The sequence below is a fragment of the Dysidea avara genome, chromosome 11 (genome assembly GCF_963678975.1).
Source record: "Dysidea avara chromosome 11, odDysAvar1.4, whole genome shotgun sequence".
Taxonomy (NCBI): domain Eukaryota; kingdom Metazoa; phylum Porifera; class Demospongiae; order Dictyoceratida; family Dysideidae; genus Dysidea; species Dysidea avara.
The window spans coordinates 6,250,299-6,269,872 of NC_089282.1; the positions used below are offsets into that span (position 1 = coordinate 6,250,299).

A 19,574-nucleotide genomic window follows, 5' to 3' on the forward strand; every position below is an offset into this window, starting at 1 on the left:
ATATAGTATAGTATTCAAACTTTCATTTTATACCATGATCATACAATTATATCACTTTTCAGAAGGTACAGAATACAGAAATTCTTATTCCGGTGACAATGTGAATAGGTAGCTATATGGACATGTGTCCAGTTTTCACAGATCTGGCCTCCCATATTGTGATGGGCAAGTTACTAGACTATATAAAAGAACTTCAGCAAAAGTATAGTGGATAGAATTTTGCTTATATTAGTCTCACTCAAGTAGTAAACTGGTAGCTAATGTCAACCCAATAGTATGCTTCACTTGAGTTATAATTACTAAATATAGCTTTGTGATGTGCTCTTTGTGATGTGCTCTATGGAATGTTACTTTTGGGAGTAAGAGGTGGTCAATATTACACTGATATGTGTTAGATACATCATCCAATGTAAGAAGAGACATAACAGATAAAATTATCTTCCATTCATACCTTATTACATCATTGGGAGGTGTAAGAGGCTTAACAAAAATCACTTAATATGTTATTATAACATTTCCTGTCAAAACTAAACGTATTCTCCCACGATATCCTTAAATGTTTACTTTGAACATGAGTAATGTACACTGTCTGCAAGAGTTGTATAGCATTACATTGTTACTGCCAATGAGAGTAGGTAGCATTTGTATTTGTGCTACTACTACTAAATTAAAAATAGTTTGACTATGTGGTGATAGTTTGATACATTGAACCTTGCCATTTAAATTTTTATGAGTGCATGGCACCACTAGAGTATTCCTGTATGGAAGGAAGAGTGTGTAGGAATGTTGATGGGAGCTAGTATGAATGTGATTGTCCACTTGGTACAGCTATGAATAACTTAACTGAATGTGTTGGTGAGTTATATTGCTAGCATTCATTGTCTCATAATCATACGGAGAGTCTATAATTTAAACTGGAGTTTCCTTAGTACATGCTCCTTAGGAAATCTATATCACAATACCAAAATATTGGGTTAGTTACACCTCTGTGCACGTGTATGTAGATCAGGGTCAAAACCGGGTAAAGTCGTCTGCATGGATTATGATTATTTGGGTCATCTGAGTCACATTTTGTCCACGTCAATTATGTCTTGTTCACTCTCTTGGTCCAACTCACACTAGTGTGATAATGAATAAATTATCCTTCATCATACAATAACCACTTGCAGTGATACACTTACAGTTATATCTAACTTAATTTTGTAATGTGTTGATTGCTTCTCTGTGTTGATGTGCAGCTCCTGGACAAATTACCCTACTGCAGTGTACTCCACTAGTATATCCCACACATAAAATGCTGTATCATTTAGTCATAGTTTCCATTGTTGTTCAGATATGTTTTGTTTCCTCATTGCTTTAAAATCATCAATGCCACATCTTTAAATGCTGAACTGAATTTTAGAGACACTCCACAGTCACATGATTACACAAATTGTACACTAATACTATGAATTTTAAATTTTCAGCTTATTTGATTTTGAGATAATCTAAATATCAGTAAATAGTTGCTGTACTAAAAAATACACTGCTTGGATCTTATCCACATTATTTGATGAAATCTCATGTCATAATATTATTGACAAAATAGCTGTAATAGTGTGGAGGCTTCATCATGGCATCACACTGTAATCAAACTGAACTATTGTTTGCAGCTTTAATGACCTGGAACGTATTGTGGCAATGCAAAATAGGCCAACCTTGTAAAAGCAGACCGATACCTAACTTCTGAGAATTGATTGCATTTGTATTGGAGAATAATATATATGTCTCACCTAAGTCACCTTCACCTTCATGTCTTTTGTTTGAATATATAAACGTTATCATAGTGAAACACCAGTCCCAATACCTCTCTATATGTATATTCATTTCTATAAATGTTGTGATGTAATTGCAGATAAGGTTGATTAAGCTCTTATTTTTCAAAAGTTTCACGTTATAACCATGTCTGCATGCATGACATTTGTTTATGCCTTTCATTGGTAAATTTATAATCAAAATAGCTTCAGATTTAATATAAAAGGAATTAACTTGAACTAATCAGCTACTAACGATATCACAAAATTCTCAGAATGTATTCTTGATGCTACCTAAAAGCAGAAAGAGACTTTGTATGCAAAATAGCCATCAGATCTAGATGCAACTACAGGGTATTAGTTTTCCTGGGGAAGCATGCCCCCGCTTTGCGTGTGAGGATACTATTAACAGCCTATATATATGAAAATCCTACGTATATATTCTTCCAAATTTGGCCTACCAATTTCTAGCACTAATGTCATATGCTTCCTCCTGATTACAAGGTGAATTTACTTACTGCATATATAACTGACTATTTTTGTAAACATCTAATTATTGGCATTAGTAGAAGTATATACGAATCTTACAATAACTTTTAGGAATAAAGCTAAGTAGAAATATAAGATAAACAGTGAATAATGCTTATTAAATAACCAGCTCATGGTGCTTTCACAAAATAATACCCCACATAAATGGGTGGCTATATATGGCAGTTGCTACTTATATGACATCAGTCACCATTTTTATGTGTAGATATTGATGAATGCAGCACCCTACCAGCTCCATGTAGTCAAGAATGCAACAATACAATTGGATCATTTGTGTGTTACTGTACAGAGGGATACTATTTGGGTGATGATATGAGGACCTGTCATGGTAAGGATCAGTGTGTATGTTCTATTAGGCTATTCTGTGACTCACATGAGTTCTATTAGTGGTTCTTCATCAGTCTGTAAATGTCTTGCATTGAGAATCAGTCATAATGGTCATGCTGGGAATTTAACTATTGAACTAATAACTACAGCCTAAAACTTTTTTGTACATTGTAGCCTGTAAAATTTAATGTCACATCTATATTACAAGTGCTAGCTACATAATATTATGTAATGTAGCTAACTGGTAATACTTTTTGTGACCGGATTACAAAAAGGTATACCATTTTTGCACTAAATACAAAAATTAATGTATCTTATGTCACAAACAGTTAGCCAGGTTATTACACTAATGGTTTCCACTGTTATCCTTCTGCCACTCTGCTGGGTATGCTTCTGTGGCCTTGTCTCTGGAGCTCTGTGAAACCACGGAGATGATCTGACACCCTGATATCACTCTGGCTTTGCTGGAGCAGCTCTCGTAGATTTGATCAGATAGCATCAATAGGCTGGATCGCTTTTGGGACTGCCGTAACAAGTGCTCTCAGTGGATACACAGCCTCCTCTGGGCCTGGTAGCTTCAGTCATTCCTTTCCTCCATTTCTTGCTCCTGTAATTTTCCCACCCACCTCTCCCCACCCAACTACTGCCTACACCAGATTGAAAAGACCTTCAAAAATGCCCCCCAAGTGTTAGGTATCATTGTACTTTATTATTACAATGAATAGCTCCACTTGTGGTAAATGTTTGGTGGTTACAACTTTATAGCCATTGGCAAGCTATGATCAATTGAATACTTCAAACTTCTCCATTTGCATGTTGTACAATGTGCAAAAAAGGCCGGGTACCTTATCACAAATCGGGACATATCGTGAAAGACACTCACTCAAGTAAACCAGTAAACTTCAATCTACTCAATATTCTTCACTTGAATTCTATGTAGCATTGTGATGTGATCTAAGTGTTGGGAGTCAGAGGTGGTCAATATTACATTAGATACATCATTCAATATAAGAAGATACATCATTCAATATAAGAAGATACATAACAAATAAAATATCTTCTATAAGTTCTATCACTTCATGTTATTCCATCATATCCTGTCACCGTACCACTAAAGCAATTTGCCCACCATCTGTATATCCTAAATGTTTGGCTTTGATCAAACTTCTATAGCATTATTGTCAGTAAGAGTTATCTGTTTTCACCTGTAATAATTTTGTGTTTATACAACAATAAAATAATACTTAACATAATTAATTTTAGATGTTGAGGAGTGCATGCCACAACTAGAGTACTGTAGGTTGGGGAAAGCTTCATGAATGACCCTCTTCTTTGCATACCAGTCTTGTGATGTTGGCTCTGTGTAGTATAGTGGGGTAGGTAGTTTTGTGATTGCCAAAACATTTCCCACACGTAATTTTCCCTCCTACTGTATTCTTGTATAGACAGAAGAGTGTTTAGGAATTAATGTTTAGAAAAGCCATTCATTGTCATAACTTCAATTTAACCATTAGTGGGTAGCTAAGGGTTCCTACATGCTTAAACTATTTAAGGATGAAGGATGGTTTACAGAGACAATCAGTCATGAATAATGTTAGTACCACAGTTTGAACAATGCAGAGAGGCTATAACGTAACTGGAATTTCCAAAACAAAGAAACAGGATGTTCTAGGTATATTGTATCCACCAAAGTTTTGCCTCAGTCTGAATTATTTGTTACTACACACTGGACTACTCTGTACCATCACCTTTATGTGGTGATTATGAACTCATACATTATATGCATCTATACCATGCAACACCAAGGATATTGTATGGCATTCAATTACCCCCCACATGGTGAACCTTATATAATTGTAGGTGTTTAGAAACTACTTATGGACTCAACTGTTTTGTAACTGTTTTAAATGTGTTATAATTTATAAGAGTCCAAACATCTGCTTTTTTGCAGTTCATAGTAACTTGACTTATAGAGGCGAATCGTATAGGGAGGAAGGTTATAAATCTAATGGCATTCATTTATTTATTCTGGACAAACAGCACTGCTGAGGCTATCAATACCCCCAAAACATTGTACATATGCAGCTAAAGTAAGGGTATCACAGTGAACCTCATGCATTGTTAATGTGTAAATTTGTTGTCTGGACTTTCAGCTTATTGGGTGACATAATGTTGTGTGTTGGTCCAATAGTTACGTAATTGTTACTATCACTTCAGTTCTTCTGGCTTCATTGCTCTTGGCTACAGCTCTATTGACTGTTGATATTCAAATGCTATTAGAAGTATGTACTGATATGGTACAGTGTAAAGGTGCCAAGCTGAAGCCGAATAAGCAGGACTACCTAAGTAGTTGATTGTAGTGCTATTCATGCAGCGTTCGAGTTAGAGTATTTCTAAGTAGGAATAGATTTTTTAAGCTATACAAAAACTCTGAATTTTGGCTTCATGTGTGCATGATGTGTGTGTAGTTGTGTTCATACAGTAGCTTGTGCTATAGACAGCATACTGAATTATCTGATATGATATGTTAATACAGTTATCATACCTTGACACAGAACATGAATCTGAAAGTGGTGAATCAAACAAGATTTCTACTGGAGCTATTGTAGGCATAAGTGTTGGTATTGTTCTAGTTGCTGCAGCTACACTAATAATTTTTCTTGGGTAAGTCAGTTATTGTATGCATGTATAATGAGGTATGTTAGTATGGTGTATCATATTACATAGACTGCATCATCATAGCCATGATTGTCATATAGCCATAATTGTCATATTCATTTACAGTGGGCTGATCCTTTACTACAAGTCAAGTTATTGTGGATCAGTCAAAGTAAATCCTGAGAAGCCATGTTCAAATTAACTTTTATCATTGTAACCTTGTATATAACTACACTCAGTTAAATTGTGGTGTTATTATATCAACATGTTTTATCATACTGTGTATGTTTTGTTTAGTGTATTAATTCTGTGTATATGCCTAAAACACAACAACGCCGGCCTGCATTACAATCTGAATGTATTGGGAAAGTGTATGATATATATAGGTATGGCTGAGAGAAACACACTTACCTTAACAATGACTCAGTCATCCCACATCATTTTATCATAATTGCGGGGCTTGTGAGAAGACTAAAGCAGAGAGTCATGTAGAATTCTGACCCATGTGGGAGGAAGAACTCAATTAGATACTTATTAAATTTGGGTATTAAATCAGTAATGTCATGTGATACCATGGTATTCCTTAACTATGTTATGTTCTCTGAAATATAGTTGAAAATTAATCTACATTCAACTCTCTCAGATATCTGCATGGCTCTGTTTAGTCATTACTTACACTCTGTGTAGATAGTGTACAAGTACACAGTATGCTAGAAGTAACAGCATCATGAAACAGAAGTATCTAGCTATGTGCAATAAAAGAAAAGGCTCTTAAGTGTTTATCTTAGTTCAGTAGCTAGTGAAGAAACCATCATGATTGATGAAACAAAAGTGTGAGCATGTAAATCCTCAGGCAACATGCGACCACAATCAGGACCACGAATGGAACAAATGTGGGCATGGCAAGGAAGAACAAAATACAAAAATAAATTATAAGCTACAATATATACATAAGTACTTAACCTAATTTATAGTGTGCCACTCTTGCTAGAAAAATTCTGCTTGCTATATTGCTAGTCTATTAGAAACTAACAATTTTGTGGTGAGGAAATGAGATGACACAAATAGCTAGCTAGCTATGTTGAAAACAATGTGGTTACCCAAACCATACATCCACCATGACCTGTGATAAACATAGATATATATGAATTCACTTGTGGTCGAGACTATTTCCAGGTGCATGGTCATCACCGATCAACAAATCTTTCATCTGACACACGTGCTTGCAACTCACGATTAGTTCATAGCTATATCGCATCAGAGAAGCTGCTACGTATTAAAAGGAAGTCAACTCGAATAGAAATCACGGGATCACGTGTCGTATCAATCTATTATTTCTATAATTATAGCAGATTTGAAGTGGAACGCTAAGAAAAGGAGAAAGTTATGAAGACTGTAGTCGGTTTACGGATAGTATTATGTAAGTAGTGTATGTTGTATCGGCTGTATATGATGCTAACTGCGTAGCTACGTGAGAAATTTCCCGGCTTGCAACTGTTAAAGTGACTCGTATCACCACATTGCTTTGTTTTCGTGAAGTCTTTCAGGCAGTTAGTCAGACTTTTTACCCTTTCCATGACAATGTAACGAACCCAATGTTGTGGACCGTCAAGTTTTGTCAGCTTTTATGGTCCGTATAGTTGACAAGGGCCAGTACGCGCATGCAATTCAGTAGTGACTCGCCCAGGTTCCTCAGTTGTATGACTGGGTAGCTACATGTATGTTAAAAAGTTATTACTATAATTATACTCTTGCATTGAGGCCGGATTGAGGTTGTATATACGTGCAAGAGGTCACCTTCCATTCATTTTCTAGTTGGCTACATATTAATAACAAGATGCTACTGATACAGTAATCTAGTTGCTATTTTTTGAATTGAGAACTTTGTATCATTGTACAGTTTAGCAACATTTAGCATGAGCCATCTGGGTTCACCCCGTGATATATTAGGCCCCTATTTGGTGATTATTAGTTTCTCATCCAGTCTTTCTAATTATTATGATGCAGGCGGGAGGGCATTACCATTAGGCCATTATAATATTAATACACTGATGTACAGACCTCGGCAAATTTTCGTTCTTCCTTCCACAAATTAACATTGGATTTTAGTTGCAATCGTGCTCTATCAACTTCATCATAGCAGAATTTCAGTTGACTGCTGAAAAACAGTCGAAAATAGAATCTAAAACAACAGTTCTCCTGGCGATGTGTAGTGCACTGTAGCGTTAATTTTAAGAATGACATCGTGTTTCAATACCAATTATGACGGTCTGGTATCACGTGTTCTTCTAAGCATGCACAGAGTAAATAATGGCTTACCATGCTGTAGCCTAAGAAGGGATGCGGGCAGTGGATGAGAAACTAATAATCACTGGCCTTATTGGTGAACCTTCCAGCATATGACGTAGCTGTGTTATTTAAATCCCACTTGATTTTGATGACTATATGTTATAGTTGCATAGCTACCCATGGAATGACATAGTTACTTACACAAAACACAGGACTATAAATAGAGCTGTCACAATTTGTAATTGCTGGTTCTATTGATAATTTACAATGTAACAATGGTAACCATGTGCTTACATTTTGTGAACTGAGTTCATTCATCATAGCTGTGCTGTCAGCTACATGTCAGAGCTATATAGATTGAAGCTAAAACCTAAGATAACAATAATTGGGTATATTTCTTGATATGAAATTGTAGTGCACTGTATTTATAGAAATGACTCATGTGATAAGCTATCGACTGTGACAAGATTATTATGTGCAGCGTAACTATTATAGTAGTAGTAGTACAGAGATGATCAATTCTGTTACAATAGTACAGTCGTGATCAATAAAAAATATCTCAGCCAAGTCCTGATGTACTGGAAGCCTTACATATGTGTTAATGAGAGTGCTGAGATCAAAGTAAGGGGGTGCAAAACAACAGCTTTGGGTTCAGCAGATAACAGAGCTTAGGTTTCTTAGCAACTGTCAATATTCATATCATGCACCTAAATAAGTTAATCTTTTGTTATAAAAACTTTAGACCTCTAAATTAGATTTACAGGAATGTCTAAAAATAACTGCAGTTACAACAGAGAGTAATTGAGAGAGATGTATAACAAATATTATGTACATTTATATAATGTTTAGTGCCTCTTGTAAGGAGCTATACCTTCAATACTATGGTTTCACTGCTAAATGGCAGCATAGACTAAGCGTACTATTCTGTTATTGTTTCTCCATATCAGGTACACTGACTGTCACAGTACTATTACTACTATTACAGGGAACTGCTGGTAAGTCATGATACACATTTATAGCACATGACTGATATTCAAGCTGTTTGTTTTTATCGTATTTCAAAATAGTGAATAATGGTTGTACATTTGATGGTCAAATAAATAGTCTTGTAGTAACAGTTTTTGACTGAATAGCTCCATTATGCTAAACACATGATAATTTGTTATTTTATCTTTAGCCATTGACATTACTGGGAGCGGACAACCTGGTAAGTGGAATATACACATTCATGGGGATTCACAATGGTGACAGCACTCCCATAGGAACAAATAGCTTTATGTATAGGCAATCCTTGTTGCGGGTCCAGACTTTGAGTGGTCATATGTCTTGCTTTCTCTACATTGTTTCTTCGTCAATTTTGCTAAACAGTCTCCTTTTCACTGTTACATTGGGTCAGTGCACCAGTATTATGCTAGTTTGTGTTGAACTGCATGGCACCAATAATATTTGTGGCGATATTACTAAGGTATTACTAAGAACCACAGACAAGGATAATGGGTTCTTTGATAATGGGTTCTTTGTAGTGATGTCACCAATATAAATCCCTTTTTACTAACAATTATCTATGATGCATATCTGTGTTGGCTGTGATGCTTAAGTGCATCCCTTTACATCAGTTTAATTATGAGATATACAAGGGCTTCAGTGTTGGCAAACATGAAATGAGCTGCTTTATTAGCAAGTCCATAACATTGACTTGGGGTACTTCCATTGAGACAGGATGACATTATCTGTACCTTACAGTGTATTTGTATGATTTTATCCTTAGGCAATGACAATACTGGGAGTGGACAATCTGGTGAGTGGAATATATGCATTACTGTAGACTATGTGTGTGTGTGGTCACTATGTGCATTCCTTTACATAAAATGAGGTCACGAAGTAAGCCTACAAGGGCTTCAGTGTGGGTGAAAAGGAATGAATTACCTTGTTGAAGTGTGAATTTCACTTGAACCATTTTAGATTGCCAATAACTCACCACACACCAGAGTTATGACACACCAAAACTGTGAATTTCACATTTGCACCATTAGGAAGCCTATGACGTATGTACAAATAGTGTAACAGGGCAAAAAGTTATAAAGCTATAAAAGTTCTCCTGTACATTGCTATTGGACATCCGGTTTGTCTTCGTGGTGCTGTGAAGAGAGAGAAACCATCATTATTTTGAAAATGAAAAACAAGTAATTTGTGGTAAACCCAAAGAAGTCTGATCATGTTCAACCATTACAAAGTCTTTTATTTCTTTTCAGCTATAGGAACTCCAAGTAAACACGTACATACAATAGCTAGGGTAATGTCATAATGGAAAAAGATTGACTAGACAAGATGACATTATCTGTACCGTACAGTAAAAATTACTGAGTTAGTGTGTGGTTGAGCATGGAATGAAATGCTAAATGTGTTTTGTAGTGTAAGCCATATACATGTTAAAATATTTGCTTCTGCAAAAAAAAATCTTTGCTAGTATTGAGAAATGATGGTATTAAGTGTTCAGACTGTTATAGCTTGCCCATGATTGAAGCTATGGGCATCAAATTTTTGCACTGCTACAACAATTTTCAGAGCATCTATTATACAAGTAGTCAATAGCCAAAACTCCATCAAGGAATCAGACCACTAATAAAGCTCACAACTGGCACTTTTAAAAGTCAAGCAGACTACCTGACTCTGACAGTGAAATTTAATAGCGTACTCAGGTAGCATTAAATTGCCAAATATTGACCCTTTTGTGCTTTTTTGTAATTTGCCAAAGAAATAATCTATTGACTTCAGGTCTTTGTGATTCTGTTTGCCAATCCTTGGTCCTCTTCTGTAAATTGGGAGTCCCCTACAGTCATTCATTTACCAACAGTGGCAATGTAATTGAGTAGGTATAACATCAATTGTCAGATGTCGTACACTTGTACATTTTTGATATCATTTGTTAACCACCACCACCATTCTTTTGGATGGGCATGTTATCTGTGTCACCATCTGAAGTATTCCATATGACACCTCTGATACTTAATAAAGTGCTCATGTGTTAAAATTCATTTAATTTGTGTGCATAGTGTTAGTTGGATAAACAATGAAAAAACTTAAATTTAACCAGGTGGTGCTAATACAATGCCTTGATACTACAGTCCAGTATTTTCACCAGATGGTTTTCTGTGTATTTTATTTTGGCATACAAGGGTACGGTACGTGTGATGGTTTCCAGCTTTGTCATTTGCACACAAGACTGAACTGGAATTCTTTATTTCAAATATTCTAATGCTTTTCATTACCACTTTAAATACAAGTGCAAGTTTGTGGCTGTAAAGTGTCTTCTTTACTTTCATCCTTTATGTTTAGCTATCATGGCATATGTACAGACACCTGAGGCTGTATGAACTGTTTAATATCACATGGGAATTATTTAGAATTGTTCTTTGATAAGTTTCGTTCATGTGTCACAGTGTTTTTGAGTGTAATAGAGCTTGAATAAGCAATGAAAATACTCTGGATATGATATCATAATTGATTCGGTTTAATACAGAAAATTTTTACTGATCAAAATTAGGTGCTCATCAGCAATTAATAACTTAAGTTAGCTTTACGTGTGTGGTGAAAATTAAACCTGCCATTATGGACAATAGGACTGGTTTTCCAGAGCTACGTTTGAGGACAATATTTTCTTGCAGTAGACATTTCCAACCATGAACCTGGTTGAAGTCTACTGCAAGAAGTCCTCGTGGATAAGGCCATAATTGGTACTATACATCTCATTAATCAGGTGGCTCTGTTACTGTGGCCCTGTTGTTGTATCCCATAGTCACTAAGTCAAGGTAGCTGGCTATAAGAGTATATAACTGAGTTTCCTAGAAAAGCACTTTCCACGTGTTATTTGTAAGGTGAAAAGTAAAGACTTTATGACTTTATCAAATAAAATGCCACCGGTATGTTTGTTAGTGCCTTGGGTAGTGAAATGGATTTACTAGACATTGTTTTACTAGAGCTGGAATATTAAGTAGCTTTAGTTTGTAGTTAATTGTTTACTAACAGCCAGTATCAACAGTTGTAATTGGTATGTTTATAAAAATTGGTCGTTTTAAAATGTTGTGTGGCAACAAGTGTTTGTTTCACCATCATATAATCATAATGAACCATTATCAGATTCTATCCTAGACAATTCCAGCTTGCTCAAAAGATCCCCAACTGCTATTACACAATGTTCCATATCGTTGATAGCAAAGCCATGCATACCACTTAATTCAATTGTTTTGCTTTGCTACATTTTGATTTAGAAAGACAATGCAACTGCATTCATGATAGGTAATGCACAATTCATTTAGTAAATGGTTTGTCTAGTTGCTATTCAGTACAAGTTCTTATGGGTGCTATTATTGTTATGTTTCGTTTAGTGGGGTTTAATTTTATTCAAAGGTACTCCAGTCTCCAAACTTGTGATTCTCTACAATGTTTTGTTCCTAAAAATATTTTTAATCCCTTGAGATAAGCTGTATAATTTTGAGGGAAAATACATAGGTTTTCATTTACTGTATAATAAAATATACATTCTATTTAAGAATGGATATTAATTTTATTTTCTTGCAGGTGCCTTGCAGTTTCTAGAATTTGGTGAAAATAGAAGATTTGTCATAAATCGTGTCAGTTCAGATGCAGCATCAGAACCAATTTCTATACCATTTGGATTTCCATTTGGTTCAGTAATTCATACTTTAGCATATGTAAGTAAATTAGCATTAAAGGGACAGTGCGTTGATATTGTTTACATGGCAAAGTTGTTTAAGTTTAATATCCAACATTACTTAATTGCATGACGTGGAATAATAAAGTAGTGGGCAAAGTTTGTAAAATGTGCTTTAATCTTGTACTCCTACTGCTATGAAAGCATAGCGAGACACAGCTGTATGAAATTAATGCTGCACAACCAATGGCGGATCCAGGATGGGGCATTTGGGGCAAATGCCCCCCCCCTTAAAGAAATTGCATACAAGATCGAGATACTCTAATAGAGCAGTCGATTACTCTAATAAAGCAGTTACAATGTTCATGAGGCAGTGTAGCTTACCTATGAAGCTATAAATAGGATTTTATTTTACATAACAGGCACGATATATTTGGTAAAGGATAACTAGCTATTATTGTTGTGACCTTTTTTTTTTTTTTTGGTCTTCAACTGTTTTTCAGCAAGGTGCCCCCCTTCTTTCCAAACTCTGGATCCGCCCCTGACAACAACCTATGTTTGTGTATACACACGTATCACAACCAGGCAAATGTTGTTGTTTTTTTTAAGAATAGATGAACTGACCCTAATGGCATTTCATCCACCACACTGTAACTCTGAGCTAAGACGTTCTATTTAAAAGGTTTTCCCTATACCTACAATAGTTGGACTGTTACTATCGTCATTGTTGAAGTGCTGCACAGTGATTGTCACGAGATGCCTGTTTATCATCTGTTACAGTTTTGTGTAGCTATAAAAACATATCATATTTCACTTGGCTAACTAGTGGTGTACAAGCATGGATCCTACCATTCCTGGTATACTTTCTGTAAAAGTGTGTATAATTACGGTTATTTAATGATTTCACTGGCAGTGAAATAACGTGGATCGAACTGTTTTGATACCAACGCACTGTCCCTTTAAGTCATACGCGTATCTTGAGGAAGTTTGTTCAGCAACAGAAATTAATTGAAATTATCTCTTATGATTAGGTTGGGACTAATGGAATTATCTCATTTAGCCGACCATTTTTACTATGGAATCCTGAGTCTTTTCCTGGTGGTGTATTCAGTAGTGTGAGAGATTTTCATGTGGTTGCCCCTTATTGGTCTGATAATGACATTCGCAGAGAAGGCACTGTTTCCTATGAAGTGTTTCAGCTACAAGCTACTGGTGAATATGGGGACAGATTGTTAGATGAAGTCAGCAGCTATATTAGAGCATGCACCAACACGTCTTCAAATTTCAAGGGAAGTTTTATGATATTGGCAGAGTGGAGAGGTGTACACCCGTATCCTCATGGTGCTGCTGGTGCACCTGAGAATGATCCATTTCTTACTCAGGTGTGTGTATATCCTTAATATAGTCTTGAATATTCATGCATACCTTTACAGACCAACACTTACCAAGCAGTCGTGATTACTAACTTGGTGGAATCCTACGTGATTTTTATATATGAATGTGGTTCAATTGAATGGGCCGGTGAATTTACATTTCCTACAATTGGGTTTAACTCACCTTCTACTGCCGATTTTTTTAACCATCCTTTTACTGGACAAAGTTTTGCCAACGAGATAGCATGTAGAGAGAGCAACCTGCTGTATCAAATCAGTGTTTCCCAAAGTTTTGTAGAAGAACAGAAGCAAATGTGCCTGGAGTGGTATTCTTCAGATATTGATCGGTTTAGAACAGCTTCATTATCGATAAGTGCTCTTGACTCTTTAACAGAGTCTTGTCCTTGCAGTCTATTCCAAGCTTTTTTTGACTTTAGATATTTTTTGTTTTCAATCACAGAAAATACATGGTGCTTTCTTTTAAGATTTCGTAGCTTTCAGTTTGGCACTGACAGGGAATGTTGTTACAGTTCAGATTTTGGAGCATTAATTGTTGGTCCTACAAATGGAGGTTCTCTACTAATAGTAGATGGTACATTTGAATCATATGAGCAGGACAATTTCTTGCCCAAGTCAAACTGCTGTTCTGACCTAGTTGGATTATGTGACTTATATTTTGAGCGACGCCCATCAGATACTTGTGCCAGATACAGACCACTAAGACGGAGTGAGTGAGCTTAATGGAATTAATAATACGTGTGCTATGTGTGCATAATTTCAATAGCATGGATGTGGGGAGACCCCCACTTTACCACCCTTGATGATTTCACATACACGTTCAATGGAGTTGGGGAATATGTGCTATTGAGATCTATGGGTGAATTCAATGTAGAGTTTCAGGGTAGAACTGCTGTAGTACCAGACTCTAATGCCACTGTGTTTTCTGCTTTTGGTATACAGCATGAAGATGATACAGTTCAGGTAAACCATACTGTAACTATTTGCTTATATGAATATACTTATAATTGAGTATGGCACTGTGGAAAATGTGTCAGAGCTTGCTGTCTTGTCACTTCATGACATGTTTTGTATATATGGTGTTATTATGTATGTATGTGTTGTGTCTTTTGTGTACTCCAGTACGGAAGAGCAGCTTTGCCTTTTAAATAAATAAATAATCAATCAATCAATGTTGCTATGTAGCTGCTCCTTGTTTGTGGTATGTTCTTCTGACAATACTACTCAATAGAACAGTCAGTCAACATTCACTAAAAAGGAATTATTTATATCGAACAATGTATTATTGGAATGCTTAGTTGAAAAAATCGCAAATTATTTTGCTTTACCACAAAATCACCTCTCCAGCCTTCAAGTATGTTACTGTAAGTGTCAAGTGCCTCTAAAAATAGGTAATTTGTTAGGCGTGGAATGGTAAGATTCAACTGTGAAACAATGCCATAGGACTCTAGACTGTATTTAGGTTATAGCTATTACCATGTCTCAGAATAGCATCAGAAATTTTACAGAACTGCTTGTGAAAAATCTAAAATTTTAAGGTGCAGCACAAATTAATATTTATAGATGGCTGATCAAAATGCTATTGATTATATTGGGTAATTGGTTTTTAAAAGTATCATGACATCATTGTTTTTGTTTCTTGTTTAGTTGAGTGTTATGGATGGAGACTTTGTTGCTTTATTAAATGGAAGTGATATTTCAAGTCAACTGGCTACAACTGGTGCCAACATTTCTAATACCACATATTACTTTGAGAGAAGTGCAAACAATTCCATGATGGTGCAATTTCCATCAGGATTAGGACTCACTGCAAACTACTCGAATGGAATACTCAGTTTTGTTCTAAATCTACCTCCAACATTTAACATCACTTCACAAGGATTACTTGGAACATTGAATGGTAACATTTCTGACGATCTGATCTTCCGAAATGGAACTGTGCTACCAACTAATTCCACTGATAGAGAAAAGCATTCATTTGGACAATCATGTATGGCAATTATATTACATTTTATAATAGTTGCAATAACTTTCTTTCAGGGCAAATCACTGCAGATGAAAGTATTTTTACATACGCTTCTGGTCAGAATGTGGACACATTTTCTGATCCTAATCATGAGCCACCATTCTTGGATGAGATTAGAGCCAATCTAGAAGGAAACAACACCCTTTTTCAAGTGTGTGGTGATAATCTTCAGTGTCTGTTTGATGTGGGACAAACTGGTGATGAAAATGTGGGAATGGATACCTTACAGTTTGAGGAACAAGTAGAAGAACAAGTCATTATGTCAGGTATGATATACTCAGACTATTATCTAGTAAACCTGTATATATGATACTCTCTGTAGACACCTTTCCACCAAATGTAACGGCTCCAGAAGTGTTTATGGCCACTGTTAACACCAGCTCTGTGTACCTATTCATGGTTACTGGAAGTACAAGTGTCAACGTTAGTGTCAATGGGCAGTTTGTCTTACCTTCAAACATAGACCTCACTAATACATCTGATGTTGATTATATGCTTACTTGGAATCCACAAGATGTGGAAGAAGAAGTTAACATCACAATTGTGGCTAGTGTAGGAAATGTATCATCAGTGTCCAATCCTCGTGTGCGGTTGTGTGGTTGTATGAATAATGGAAACTGCACTGAAGCTGGTGTCCTAAATCTTGAACAACCTTTCACAGTACTGAACTGTGAATGTCCTCCAGGTATACTATTATTGTATGAATACTTTTGTGTGTTATATTGCTGTGTATTTGTGTAGCGTATGATGGAAACTTTTGTGTGTTATATTGCTGTGTATTTGTGTAGCGTATGATGGAAACTTTTGTGAAGGTGATGCTAATGGTTGTGCTGAAACATCTTGCTTTGAAGGACAGATGTGTGTGGACAATACTGCACCACTGTCTGGTGCTGAATGTACTTGTCCCATTGGATATATGGCTGTTGACTCCAAATGTGCTGGTATGTGTAGTGTATTTGTATAGGTTGAAGGATGGGTGTATAAAAATCAGTATTATCTTTACAACACATAATAACAGCATACAGTATACATGTGTACTCTTCGTTTCCCATAAAAATAACATGATAAAACAAGGCAAATCTTTGTATGTATGTTGTGTACTTATAAATAACTCAGTACTCCATTTAGTCAACCTACCATTTACATACACACAGATATCAATGAGTGCAACACTCAGAATCACAGCTGCACTGAACTACAAATGTGCGAAAATACAGCTGGTAGCTTCACCTGTCCTTGTATGGCTGGTTATCGTCCATCATCTCCATTACTCTGTGAAGGTAAACACATACTGGCTATTAGTATAATATGTTTAAATTTGTGTGCTTTGTGTCTCTGTAGATATAAATGAATGTGCTGAGTTCAGTGATAACTGCCATCAACTGTGTAACAATAATAATGGATCCTTTAGCTGTAGCTGTAGGCCAGGATTTGAATTAAATCCTGATAATGTCACTTGCAATGGTAATTATAAAGTTTATAATAATCTGTTAGCCACTGAGCAATTATATTACAGTTACAAATGAATGTCCTACGAACCATAGCTGTAGCCAGTTGTGTAGTGTTGATCCTGATAGTGGAATGGAATTGTGTAGCTGTGAACGAGGGTATGTACTAGACAGTGACAACACAACTTGCAGTGGTAAATAGTTGTATTGTAATTTCTTCACATGTTAATGGTGTTGATTCTGTACAGATGTTGATGAGTGTGATATTGATGGGAGCTGCAGTCAAAATTGTAGCAATACTATTGGCAGCTTTACATGTTCCTGTAATAGTGGTTATACATTAAACATTGATAACAGAAATTGCGATGGTAAACATATTATAAATCCTACCATATTTTATTGACATGTACAACTATTGTTTTATTGCAGTACGTACCTTGTCTTGTCTTTTGTTTAGATATTAATGAATGTTCAAGCTTCCCATGTATGACAGGCTTGATGTGTCTCAATACTCTTGGTAGTTTTGAGTGTCAGTGTCCTAGTGGTACTGTAATGATGAACAACATGTGTAGAAGTAAGTTACAGTATAACAGTGCAAAATGTCACTGACATTTATAGCTAACATTTTGATAGTAACATAATTGATTATTGTGGAAATGAAAAGTCTTCACCTACTCTAATAAACTGTAAATTGGGTTGATATATTGTAAATGTCTGACTGCTTTATTAGAGTAATTTTATGCCTCAGGAATATACAATGTTGATGCAACCATCATAGAGTGAAGCCATCGAGTGACAGTCATCCTGTGACCAGGTTTTGCTCCATCCCATTGTAGATTCCTAGTTTTCAAGGCCTTAAATCCAAACTTCTCAACATACAATTGTTATTTTATTATTAATGCTTTATAGGACAAGTACTGAAGGTCTGTAGGACACCTGGTCCTACACCCTGTTTAAATATGTGTATAAAATTCTAAAAGGGGATTTCTGAAAACTCTCCCCACAGGGGTACAATATTGGCCACACGTGTGTCTTGATCCCTTAGACTTTGTATTACCTGTTATTTTATTGTAGTTGTGATCACTATGCCACCATCTCCATCAACCAGTTCAATTAGTATGACAAGTTCAACTGTGACAAGTTCAACTATGACAAGTTCAACTATGACAAGTTCAACTATGACAACCTCCACTGCAACACCAACGCCAACTAGAACTGTTGGTAACCAAGATGATGATGATGATGATGGATTATCTGGTGGAGCCATTGCTGGCATAGTAATCGGTTGTACAGTGGGTTTAGTACTGATAGTGATAGTAGTCATTGTTGTTGTAGTATGGTAAGTATGTTGATGATAATGTACAATACAAACAATGCATCTGACATCTTTTATAGCTTGGACCGACATCGTACTAAGACAGTGACAATCACACCGAGCCTTGTGTACAAAAATGTGAGAACTTCACCTGAAGTAACCGGCAATGTCTATACTGAGATGTCACAAACAACAACACACTCGCAAGAGAATGGTGGCGGGGAAGAAGAATTTTCTCATTTATAAAAAACATTTTGTTTCCGCGTATAATATAATATATATCGTAACATTAATTTTAGTAGTGAAATCATATTGCCATAGTCTGCTGGACTCTGCATTAATGGTGTTTAGGAAGTAATTGTGAGATGCTGTATATAATTTTGTACATAGTTTTACCATCATTCTATTGTTTATACTGTGATTTCCTGTGAACATACTAATTCCATGTACAGTATAATTATGTAAACTTAGAATCTGTGTAGTCCAGCTTGCGTAGACAACTGTGGGGCTTATGTAAACATGTAGTATATATTGTTTGGAGAATAATGGTATATAGCTATATGTTCAATTCTAATTGCAGTTGCATAGGGAATTACCAATAAAGTATATAGTGGCGCATAAACCATGTAACTTCCCACATTGGTAGTACTCATGACTAGATCCTTTACCTTTGGTGACCTTTTTGGCTATTTTTGCACAGAAATTTGATAATTAAATTTTTTATCTCCTTGAAGCATTAATTAAAGTAAAGGTCTTGTTGAACGAAGCAACTTGGTCTATATGGGCATTCTCATGTGACCATTTATAATTTTTGAGATAATTTACGTCCCAGCAGATAATTTACACCCCATGAGCAGGTACACTCAATGAATTTTGCAGCTAATAAAAGTGATTATAACTTCAAAATGGAATTACCAATAAACTTCAAGTTATTTCATTAAACAAGACCTTTACTTTGTACAAGTTATATGCTTCAGGGAGATAAAGACAGAAATGATCAAATTTCAGTACAATCACCAAAGGTCAAATCTACGATGGCACTATATTAAAAAAATACATGTCAAGAGCAGAAGAAGACCTAGGATTCCCAAAGAGGGAGGGGGGGG

General features: G+C 35.8%; 2 protein-coding genes across 2 annotated transcripts in view; both read left to right on the top strand.

Annotated features, from left to right (window-relative positions):
• Positions 1-5,641, top strand: part of LOC136238630 (mucin-like protein) — a 34,293-nt gene extending 28,652 nt beyond the window's left edge. The window contains exons 15-17 of the mRNA XM_066029194.1: positions 2,548-2,670; positions 5,225-5,333; positions 5,454-5,641. Coding sequence (XP_065885266.1) covers positions 2,548-2,670; positions 5,225-5,333; positions 5,454-5,529 — 308 coding nt within the window. The 3' untranslated portion in view covers positions 5,530-5,641. The remainder of the gene's footprint in view (positions 1-2,547; positions 2,671-5,224; positions 5,334-5,453) is intronic.
• An 898-nt stretch (positions 5,642-6,539) lies between these two features.
• Positions 6,540-18,900, top strand: LOC136238414 (mucin-like protein). Its single transcript, XM_066028867.1, has 19 exons — positions 6,540-6,747; positions 8,564-8,611; positions 8,794-8,823; positions 9,385-9,414; positions 12,195-12,328; positions 13,320-13,670; positions 13,722-14,388; positions 14,446-14,642; positions 15,327-15,669; positions 15,720-15,971; positions 16,028-16,390; positions 16,494-16,646; positions 16,860-16,985; positions 17,047-17,169; positions 17,222-17,347; positions 17,402-17,521; positions 17,611-17,727; positions 18,228-18,492; positions 18,549-18,900. The coding sequence occupies exons 1-19, from the start codon at positions 6,714-6,716 to the stop codon at positions 18,712-18,714; spliced, it is 3,645 nt and encodes a 1,214-aa protein (XP_065884939.1). The 5' UTR covers positions 6,540-6,713; the 3' UTR covers positions 18,715-18,900.
• Positions 18,901-19,574: the final 674 nt, after the last annotated feature.